This window comes from Ylistrum balloti, unplaced genomic scaffold (assembly GCF_031769215.1).
Source record: "Ylistrum balloti isolate Yb309-2 unplaced genomic scaffold, AGI_CSIRO_Ybal_v1 Utg371352, whole genome shotgun sequence".
NCBI classification, from domain to species: Eukaryota; Metazoa; Mollusca; class Bivalvia; order Pectinida; family Pectinidae; genus Ylistrum; species Ylistrum balloti.
Window position 1 is genome coordinate 220,077 of NW_026782717.1, and position 12,424 is coordinate 232,500.

At 32.5% G+C, this 12,424-nt stretch overlaps 1 protein-coding gene across 1 annotated transcript in view; it reads right to left on the bottom strand.

Annotated features, from left to right (window-relative positions):
• Positions 1 to 12,424, bottom strand: part of LOC132562134 (WD repeat-containing protein 49-like) — an 86,858-nt gene that overhangs the window by 59,518 nt on the left and 14,916 nt on the right. Inside the window, 3 exon segments of the mRNA XM_060226859.1 lie at positions 5,254 to 5,286; positions 5,844 to 5,949; positions 6,602 to 6,742. Coding sequence (XP_060082842.1) covers positions 5,254 to 5,286; positions 5,844 to 5,949; positions 6,602 to 6,742 — 280 coding nt within the window.

Sequence of the window (12,424 nt, forward strand, 5' to 3'; positions counted from 1 at the left end):
CATTAACAGGGACATGATACATTACATTAACAGGGACATGACATAGACAGATACATTACATTAACAGGGACATGACAGTGATGGATACATTACATTAACAGGGACATGAAAGAGACAGATACATTACATTAACAGGGACATGACAGTAATTGATACATTACATTAACAGAGACATGACAACGATGGATACATTACATTAACAGGGACATGAAAGAGACAGATACATTACATTAACAGGGACATGACAACGATGGATACATTTCATTACCAGGGACATGAAAGAGACAGATACATTACATAAACAGGGACATGAAAGAGACAGATACATTACATTAACAGGGACATGACATAGACAGATACATTACATTAACAGGGACATGACAGTGATGGATACATTACATTAACAGGGACATGACAGTAATTGATACATTACATTAACAGGGACATGACAACGATGGATACATTACATTAACAGGGACATGACATAGAAAGATACATTACATTAACAGGGACATGACAACGATGGATACATTTCATTAACAGGGACATGAAAGAGACAGATACATTACATAAACAGGGACATGAAAGAGACAGATACATTACATTAACAGGGACATGACAGCAATGGATACATTACATTAAAAGGGACATGGCAGTGATGGATACATTACATTAACAGGGACATGACAGTGATGGATACATTACATTAACAGGGACATGGCAGTGATGGATACATTACATTAACAGGGACATGACATAGACAGATACATTACATTAACAGGGACATGAAAGAGACAGATACATTACATTAACAGGGACATGGCAGTGATGGATACATTACATTAACAGAAATGTTGCATTATCAAGATCATATAATCAGCATTGTATGATTATTTGATTTTTTCCAGTTTATGATTCATTGACCATTATGTTAATTGATTCTGAACAGACAGAAAATGCACAACATAATTTATAGTCTAAACTACCTTAATATTTATGATGGAAAATAAAACTGTTGTTTATTTCATAAATTATTTCATATTACATTCCTAAATGATATTGTATAGTTGTGAAATGGTGCCACTGTACATGTCTATAAAATGTATCAGTGAGCTCAAAACAGCATGCTTGATACAGTGTGCTTAACATGCTTAACTGAACGGTGCTATAGACTTGTATGTGTTTCGTACAATCTTTCAATATGACATGCTACATTCTCTACATTTATGCGCCACAAAACAAAAACTATTGACAACAACAATGGATGTAACCATCAATAATTAACCTTTTATCCCTCAAGAATAACGAGAGTTTTCATGATCCAAAGTTCTGGGTCAGTCAAATGCTTTATACAACGGTGATCAGATGATCTAATTATATCAGTGGTATGTTCTATAAAAATACTGTACAAACAAAAAAACACCTGGTGAAAACTAATGAACATTTCTATAGAAGCAACTTAAACACACAGTGTACATAACATGTGTTACATCATACCTTTTCAAAATTCTGTTTGAAAAATTAAGGAAATCTAATTACAAGGATCTCTAAATCATTTCACAATTCCTACTCAGGATTTTGTTTCAAATTTAAAAAATAATCATTTGAATATTTACACACAAATCTAGCGTATTGAATACTCATTTACAGGAGTATTACTGGTAATAACTGATTTCCATTTAAACATTTGAAACCATAAAACCAAATCCATCCACATGGAGGAGAAGTGGGATCCATTTCATCGTGGTACTACAGATATTAGTCTTGTTATAATTCTGCGTGAAAAGTGTAAACTTTTCCTGTTTCTAAATTATAAATCCTGCATTTATTTCAACTAATCATAAAAATAAACTAACATCAATTATGTTAAAAACAAAAAGAAAATTGAAGGTAGTGACATCATATATTGACTTTGAACATCAATTCTGCTAATTGATAAACACATATAACAATTTCAGACACATTTCTTGGTAGTGAAAAATTTGATTATGGAAATGAAAAATGAAAGTGACCAAATACATGGCAAATTTTAAGTTGAACAAAATATATCAAACTTATAAAATGGAATTGATTCTCTTCTGTAAAGCAAATTATAAATTTCAAATTGACAGAATAATTCAAAAGAGATCAAAAACGTTAATAAAAAGTTGAAATGTACATAATCTGCAATAGGCCACAGGTTACCAACATCTTATCTAAGACACAAATTAGGGGCCCAGGGTACCAATACATTATCTCTGACTCAAATTAGGGAGCCCAGGGTACCAATATATTATCTCTGACTCAAACTAGGGGCCCAGGGTACCAATACATTATCTCTGACTCAAACTAGGGGCCCAGGGTACCAATACATTATCTCTGACTCAAACTAGAGAGCCCAGGGTGCCAATATATTATCTCTGACTCAAACTAGGGAGCCCAGGGTACCAATATATTATCTCTGACTCAAACTAGGGAGCCCAGGGTACCAATACATTATCTCTGACTCAAACTAGGGAGCCCAGGGTACCAATACATTATCTCTGACTCAAACTAGTACCAATATATTATCTCTGGAGCCCAGGGTACCAATACATTATCTCTGACTAGGGAGCCCAGGGTACCAATACATTATCTCTGGGAGCCCAGGGTACCAATACATTATCTCTGACTCAAACTAGGGAGCCCAGGGTACCAATACATTATCTCTGACTCAAACTAGGGGCCCAGGGTACCAATACATTATCTCTGACTCAAACTAGGGAGCCCAGGGTACCAATATATTATCTCTGACTCAAACTAGGGGCCCAGGGTACCAATACATTATCTCTGACTCAAACTAGACTCAAACTAGGGGCCCAGGGTACCAATACATTATCTCTGACTCAAACTAGGGGCCCAGGGTACCAATACATTATCTCTGACCCAGGGAGCCCAGGGTACCTATACATTATCTCTGACTCAAACTCATACATTATCTCTCTCAAACTAGAGCCAGGGTGCCAATATATTATCTCTGACTCAAACTAGGGGCCCAGGGTACCAATACATTATCTCTGACTCAAACTAGGGAGCCCAGGGTACCAATACATTATCTCTGACTCAAACTAGGGGCCCAGGGTACCAATACATTATCTCTGACTCAAACTAGAGAGCCCAGGGTGCCAATATATTATCTCTGACTTAAATTAGGCAGCCCAGGGTACCAATACATTATCTCTGACTTAAATTAGGCAGCCCAGGGTACCAATACATTATCTCTGACTCAAACTAGGGAGCCCAGGGTACCAATACATTATCTCTGACTCAAACTAGGGGCCCAGGGTACCAATATATTATCTCTGACTCAAACTAGGGGCCCAGGGTACCAATACATTATCTCTGACTCAAACTAGGGAGCCCAGGGTACCAATACATTATCTCTGACTCAAACTAGGGAGCCCAGGGTACCAATATATTATCTCTGACTATTATCTCTGACTCAAACTAGGGAGCCCAGGGTACCAATACATTATCTCTGACTCAAACTAGGGAGCCCAGGGTACCAATACATTATCTCTGACTCAAACTAGGGAGCCCAGGGTACCAATACATTATCTCTGACTCAAACTAGGGAGCCCAGGGTACCAATACATTATCTCTGACTCAAACTAGGGAGCCCAGGGTACCAATACATTATCTCTGACTCAAACTAGGGGCCCAGGGTACCAATACATTATCTCTGACTCAAACTAGGGAGCCCAGGGTACCAATACATTATCTCTGACTCAAAAATTAGGGGCCCAGGGTACCAATACATTATCTCTGACTCAAACTAGGGAGCCCAGGGTACCAATACATTATCTCTGACTCAAACTAGGGAGCCCAGGGTACCAATACATTATCTCTGACTCAAACTAGGGAGCCCAGGGTACCAATACATTATCTCTGACTCAAACTAGGGAGCCCAGGGTACCAATACATTATCTCTGACTCAAACTAGGGGCCCAGGGTACCAATACATTATCTCTGACTCACACTAGGGAGCCCAGGGTACCAATACATTATCTCTGACTCAAACTAGGGAGCCCAGGGTACCAATACATTATCTCTGACTCAAACTAGGGAGCCCAGGGTACCAATACATTATCTCTGACTCAAACTAGGGAGCCCAGGGTACCAATACATCATCTCTGACTTAAATTAGGCAGCCCAGGGTACCAATACATTATCTCTGACTCAAACTAGGGAGCCCAGGGTACCAATACATTATCTCTGACTCAAACTAGCCCAGGTTACCAATACATTATCTCTGACTTAAATTAGGCAGCCCAGGGTACCAATACATTACCTCTGACTCACATTTGGGAGTTACCCTGCACACATATACTACAATGACATGAGAATTCCCATTTGAAAATACCTGAATAATGAGGAATCCCAACTGAGAATGTGTTTGTATGTCTGCCACATTTGATCATCTCAACAAAACTTAATACAGAGGTGATTCTTGGTTGTTTTTCATGCCGGTTTGACAGAAACACAGAGCTATCAGTTTGGATTTTACCATAGGGTGATAACCTATATGACGTCTTTATAACGAAAGTGATACAGATGAAGTGAATTTTAGTTCCTACCATTTGGTGAAGTATTTATAAACTATCATGAAATTAGATATAGATGGGCTTATTACCGGGCATGGGCTTATTGCTAAAAAAAAGGGTCAATGGCTGATATCAGTAAAACTATCATATATAACCTGGAACAAATCCAACACATCACCTCAGGCACCAAGTCAGGAGTTACAGGCTTATAATAGGGAAATGAGTCTGTATTTGTTCTGACAGCAATTTATATGGGTGAGATTATCACCAGGCATCACCTTATTGTTAAATAAATAATTTATAATAAAAGTAGCTTTATAGACCAGGAAATTATTTCTTATTATCTATTTCTTTTTTTCTTTATTTTTTTCCTGATGTTGATTCTAGCTCCATCTGATATAATTATTTGTCTCTTCAGCAAAATTTGCCAAAATTTTATTTTTTCAATCTTTAGACTTCAATAATTTACTATTAAAGCATCCTTTTAAATTTTAACAAAGATTTATTTCTCAGCCACTAAAAACGTGTTCCTGATATTTCACAGGTGTTTTTAGATCCATATTTAAAACTTTTCACAAATCATTTTGAGTACCCTAGGTTGTTAGATAAACACCAATTAGTCCCACTGTCTTAAGTCACAAAATAATCGTACATATTTCCAAATCAAATAGCTTAACAATTGTAAACTTACTTTCGTAATATTTCCTTGCTAATCTGTTGATTTCTGGAAAAGAAAAAAATAGTTTTAATTCATATATGTTCTACAGATATTAGCTGTATAATTGAGGATAGTTGTTCGTGCTTTAAGTATTGTTGAGTTTCTATCAAAAAATAACTTTAGAATAAATAAAAAGATAAAATCCATTTAAAATATTTATGACAAATTAAATCTTACACACACATATAGTTGGTGAATTTGTGATATCTGATTGTCTCAAAATCATTAATAATTTGCGTCAAATGAAAAAAAAATAATATGTAAAAACTCAAAATCACTGAACACATGTGTCAGAACCTTTTCAAACTGTAGATAATGATGTCAGCTAAAGAGCATTATAGAGGTACAAATCAAACTTAATTGACTTACTTGCTATGAGTAACATCTAGAACAGATAACAAAAAGCTGACATTCTTTTTCCTAGCTTGAAGTAACAAGGCAATCACAGAACAAAAATTGACTTACTTGCTAAAAGTATAAGAGTAGACTGCACAAGTCTGACTTTCACTTACTTGCTAGAAAAAAACATCATACAGAGAGCAAAATTAACAAAACAGACTTACTTGCTAGGAGTTACAGACGTGTGTTTCTCCATCCAACCTATCACCATGGAGTTAATATTTGTTGTAGCACAACTGATGAAACATTCAAGGTACTGAGAGTAACGCACTGGAAATATACAAAATATGAACTGATGAAACGTTCAAGGTACTGAGAGTAACGCACGGGAAATATACAAAGTATGAACTGATGAAACTTTTGAGGTACTGAGAGTAACGCACGGGAAATATACAAAGTATGAACTGATGAAACTTTTGAGGTACTGAGAGTAACACACTGGAAATATACAAAGTATGAACTGATGAAACTTTTGAGGTACTGAGAGTAACGCACGGGAAATATACAAAGTATGAACTGATGAAACTTTTGAGGTACTGAGAGTAACGCACGGGAAATATACAAAGTATGAACTGATGAAACTTTTGAGGTACTGAGAGTAACGCACTGGAAATATGTAAAGTAACAACATAATTCATCTTTGTAGTACAGGAATGTACATGATAGATATGGGGTTATCTGCTTGACGGGTTTTGTCCTGGTACTCTGGTTTCCTCCAACAACAGTAAGTCTACTTCGTACTCTTCTATTCAAGCCAGCAAGGGTGATTAATATAATTTAGAAAAAAACTTGTTTGGCAATTGTTGGAAAATTTATAAATAAAGTTTATTGGAGAGGTATGGACTGATTGGGAGATATGAGATGTTATATATTGGAAATACCACTAGAATGACTGTGGTGATTGATGTCTCTGACCACTCACCCTGTCTCACCCACTCCTTTTTGTGTGCCTCGTGGACAGTATACTTGGCGTTTTTGTACGTCTGTTCCCCAATCACATCCTGTAGCTGGACACTCAGACATGGCTCTGAATATCACAAAATAATCATTAATGAAAACCGATCTGTGACCCGACAGTTAACTTAAAATCATTTTTATGGAAGTTTTATTGTCATCGATTTCAAGGAAACAAAATGTATGTATATATAAGCATGTAAAAACAAACGAATGCCCGACTTGACCTTAAAAGGGCAAAGGTCAATAATTCCTGTTAGACCTTAGAGGATTTTTATTTTAAGTTCACTTTTCCACATAGATACACTTTTTATATGTACATGTGTAAAGATTGTACCTAACAGAAGTGTATATTATTTGTTTTTTATTCTTCTATATATAGGTAATACATATCACCATCTATATACAATAAGGATTGTAACCTAAGGTACATCAGATACAACTATATACAGTATATATTATCAATGACTGACTCAGGTTTTACAATGGAAATAATTGTTACAAAACTATGCCTTTAATTATCTTCAGATATAAAGAACTTGATTCCTATGTGAAGACTTGTTTATCTCTCAAATATCATAATATATTCTTTTTTTAATCTCTCTCTATTTATTTATTTCTCATTAAAATATATAACTAGAAACTATAAGGTGTCTAGAAAATTGTGCTCTTTAATCATAGTCAATTACAACCATGGAAAACTGCTACAACTTGTAAACAGTAGCTACAATGGTCATTATATACTGTCAGGCCCAGCTGTTAAAAGGTAATTTCTAAAAGTTTTTTATTGTTGAGACAAAATCACTATCTCTTTATATGTCTATAAATTTCACAAATTAATCAGTATCTTCTGCAACTGTTTTATGATCTTTCTATCAGGAGAACCAGAACCATTTCTAAACAACTACATATCATAGGTGTATCATATAAGTATATTTTATCTCACATCAAAAGTAAAACAAAGTCTACCTCAATAATCTTGATAAATAAACCTTTATTGACAGCTATTTACGATTGTTTGTTAGACTGTAGTGACGGGAATGGTTTGAAGCTGGACAATCAACGCTGATAATCTATACTAGCACATGCACTAAATAAAAAGCATTGAGTTAGAAAATAAAATCTTCTATCAGCTGATTATATTTAAACACAATATGCTCAAGCTATGAAGCAGTGTAAACACATTATTTGGATTCTCATTCTATTCGAAGTTGGTGGACATCTGGCAATTGAATTAGTGTTGTCTTCATCATCAGGTATTTGTGATTTAAATCTAGCGACATATTTCATGAAATACATGAAAATGATGTTATATAACTATATTTCCTGTTATATTTTGACACTCAATCACACCAAACACCAGTATCATCTATAACAAACTGAAGGTATGTGTCAGTCAAAGTCAGATAAAGGCGGTTTTTTCTAAGTCTATATCACTAGCTATGTCCAGATTGACAGGTAAAGATTTTCCACAAACCACAACTAAACTAGATATTTGTACAATAAGGCATCAGTACTAAAGGGCTACCACAACTAAAACTAATTTTATCATAATTTCACACAAAACATTGAAGACTTTGTACTACTGGTGTCTTTAAGGACCATCTTATAGTAGATTTGTGTTTATATAACCTCAGTGTTAATACTCTATAAATGATTCTTTGTTGGCAAAAATATTGAAAGTGATACGTAAGGAAGTTTAATAATACAAAGGGATGGGATCATAAATAATATAGGATCTACAGGGGATTGATTGATTGATTGATTGATTCAGATTGATTGATTGAAATTGATTGATTGATTGATTTTTTATAGATAGATAGATTGATTGATTGATTTTTTATAGATTGATTGATTGATTGATTGATTTTTATAGATTGATTGATTGATTAATTGATTGATTGATTAGTTGATTGATTGATTGATTGATTGATTGATTGATTGATTAATTGATTGATTGATTGATTGATTGATTGATTGATTGATTAATTGATTGATTGATTGATTGATTGATTGATTGATTAATTGATTGATTGATTGATTAGTTGATTTTTGATTATTGATTGATTGATTGATTAATTGATTGATTGATTGATTCATTGATTGATTGATTGATTGATTTTTTATTAATTGATTGATTGATTGATTGATTGATTGATTGATTGATTTTTTATAGATTGATTGATTGATTGATTGATTGATTCAGATTGATTGATTGATTGATTTTTTATAGATTGATTGATTGATTGATTGATTGATTGATTGATTGATTTTTTATAGATTGATTGATTGATTGATTGATTTTGATTAGTTGATTAATTGATTGATTGATTTTTATAGATTGATTGATTGATTGATTTTTTATAGATTGATTGATTGATTGATTGATTTTTATAGATTGATTAATTGATTGATTGATTGATTGATTAATTGATTGATTGATTGATTGATTGATTGATTGAGATTGTTTGATTGATAGAGAGATTGATTGATTGATTGATTGATTGATTGATTGATTGATTGATTGATTGATTGATTGATTGATTGATTGATTGATTGATTGATTGATTGATTGATTGATTGATTTAGAGATTGATTGATTGATTGATTGATTGATTTAGAGATTGATTGATTGATTGATTCAGATTGATTGATTGATTGATTGATTGATTGATTGATTGATTGATTTTGATAGATAGATTGATTGATTGATTGATTGATTCAAATATACTCTGTTTAATTAAAAATGTGATGAAATCATCTACAGTGTATGTGTCAATTAAAGTTGTGTATATAAAGATGAAATCATTCAATACAGAAATCTGGAGACAGTTTAAATTATTCTTTACCTTGGAATAATTGTCTGAATCTTTATTATCAATTACACTACACATCTATAACATTATATAACACACAGCCTCACTTTTAGTAAATCTAGGGTAGAAAAGAAAAGGTTGTCTTTATAATAACCTTACTCACCTCGAGGTGTAAACACTTTGACATCATAAATAAAACAAGCAACTCAAGTGCCCCCAAAGTTATATCAACATGGTAAAACACTATTTATTATACCACATAAAGTAACTTTATTGGGATTACAGACTAATGGGCAGATTATTTTGTATAAATGGGTATGTTAACCACTAACACTATCACTAACAGCTAATTATAGCAATACTCACCTTGCCAAGCTGTATGTGTGCAGAAAGTGCAAAGGTTAGGGTTCAAAGGTCAAAACGGCAACGAAAAAAGCAGATGTATATATTTGATTAATTTCATAGTATGAGCATATCATTTGTTAAAATTATAATTACATTAAACAGGTATTAATTAATTATTAATGAATTGTTAATGTGCATTAACTTATTTCCATGGAAACCTGTGAACATTTTAAGGTCATGCAGTCAAAAAGAGATTCAACAAGAGGTAATATATATGTTTATATATCTAGTAATGTATTTACTAATAAACATAAATTAAGTAATATCTTAGATTTTACATTACATTTTTATGTACTGAAATTGTTTGTTAAATGAAATATCTAAACACACAAGTCTATGGCTTTTTTTCACTTTTTTTTTCAATTTTGAAATGAAAATTTCAAGATTTAAATATTTTACATTGATTTTTTTTCAGGTATTAAAATATTTTGTCCATAGCAATCTGATATAAACATATTTAATCACAAAGACAATTACATCTTTATATATATCAAAAAGTATTCGAGATTTGTCAGGGATATGGTATTCAAAACTTGAAATATATGTTTATTACAAGTTGAAATACACAGTATTGACTTGCCTGGGAGTGAAAACAGTAGAAAACTGGAGATATAAAACTCTTGATGGTGATGTTACAGTGGATACTAATTCTATTCATATTTGTGTTTAATACAGCTAACTTCTACCTCACATTTTATAATAAAATACATAATTCAAGTGAAAAAAGAAGAAAAACAAAGGTATGTTTCCCAAAATCTTCAAATTGACATTAGCTGAAATGTTACATTGGTGGTTACCACATTTACTGAATGAAATCTAAAAGTGGAGACCTGACATAAGAAACTTGATCCATACAAGGGAGACAACTTTGTCTTCCTTAAAATTCTTCAACAAAGTTTCCATGCAAAACTGAATGCACTTTATACAAATAGTTATTAACAAATATGAGCATAATTAAAAAATGTTCACCAACATTTCACAAAGATGTACCATTTCTTAAGTTGCCTTTTGTACATTAAATGTATTCTCTGTCATCTTTAATGAATGTCATTGATACAATGTAGCTAGCTAATTAAACAGCTGTGCAGGATAAAATAGCACTAACAAACAATAGAATCAAACAATCAGACTCTATTTGAAAGTGAAATTATAAAAAAAAAATTAAAAGTGTCAAAATATCAAATTTGAAGAAAATTGAAGACTAAAATATTTACATGTATGTATGTGGTTTTTCACCAATACACACTGTGCTATTTCCTTATTTCAGGACAGCAATATAAAGATTGACACTCCATCCCAATTCTTTATTTAGAAGCATACAACTTCATGGAGATTATATGGTAGTCTGACTAACACAACATCTTGATCTACCTCTGTTTTCTTAAATTTCACTCTGATATGTCAAGAGAAAAGTTTACAAAACCAGAGAACAGATCAAGATATGGTTTTAATAAGATTTCTCATATGATTATTAACATAAATGATTAGTTACTGAAAATATTATCTATACTTTGTGAAATGTTTCAGTTTATTGAAAATTATATACTGATTTGAAATATATTTTTAGAAGTTTTTATTCCTTTTGAATATATTTCAAGCAAATACATAGCTAAGTGCATTGTTATCACTGACATAAAGCAAAGCAGTGGTGACCAGTGCAAATATACATGGTGTTCATAAATATAATTCTGATTTTCTATCAGCTGAGTATATTATAACTAGCATATATTGTCAACAACAACAAATTCTTAAGTTACAGCCAATGATATGAGATTAATGTTTATAGACAAAAATATCAAACTAATTGAAAAACTGCATAAAGAATTCCTAAAATCCTAATGATTATAAATTTTGTTTGAAAAAATGAATCATTGATATTAAAGATTATATCAAAATCGATTAAAGATTTCAAAGATTTTTTTTCAACATCTTTTTTCTTTTGTAAACAAAACCATACAGTAAACAATCATTTGAAATGAGTAGTAAAAAGTAATCAGTTATGTTCCTCTCATTCTGACAATGACTTGTTTGCAAAATATTATCTAACACCTATTATACAGGATGTGCAGATGGCGTAGTGGTAATGTACTCAATCTTCACCTATCTGTCCTGGGTTTGTTTCCCCGCACATACATGAAAAGGTGTCAACTTATCGACCATGTGGGTTTTCCCCTAGTACTCTGGTTGCCTCCCACAGAAAGACCCCTCCCATGCTTCAATCCGTGCCAACTAGAATGATTAGCATAAGCTTGAATCTTGTTTCACAGTTGTGAGATAAATAATCTGAATGTTTTTATCTACCTTCATTATCAGCCCAATTTGAAAACACAATAGCTATTCAACTACCTAATCATCACAGACGATTTAAAACCACTGTTACAGTAGACTGTGTAGATGTGTTCTCTCAGGAAACAAAAATAAAGCTCACCTTTATGATGTATTTCTGAGAAAATCTGTTGGTTAGCTGGTATTTATAACATTTTATCTTAAAATGATGGATATAATCTCTTCATATTGTTCTTTTTTTTTTGTGTGTTTTTTTTTTTTTTTTTTGTAAAATATCGCAAATA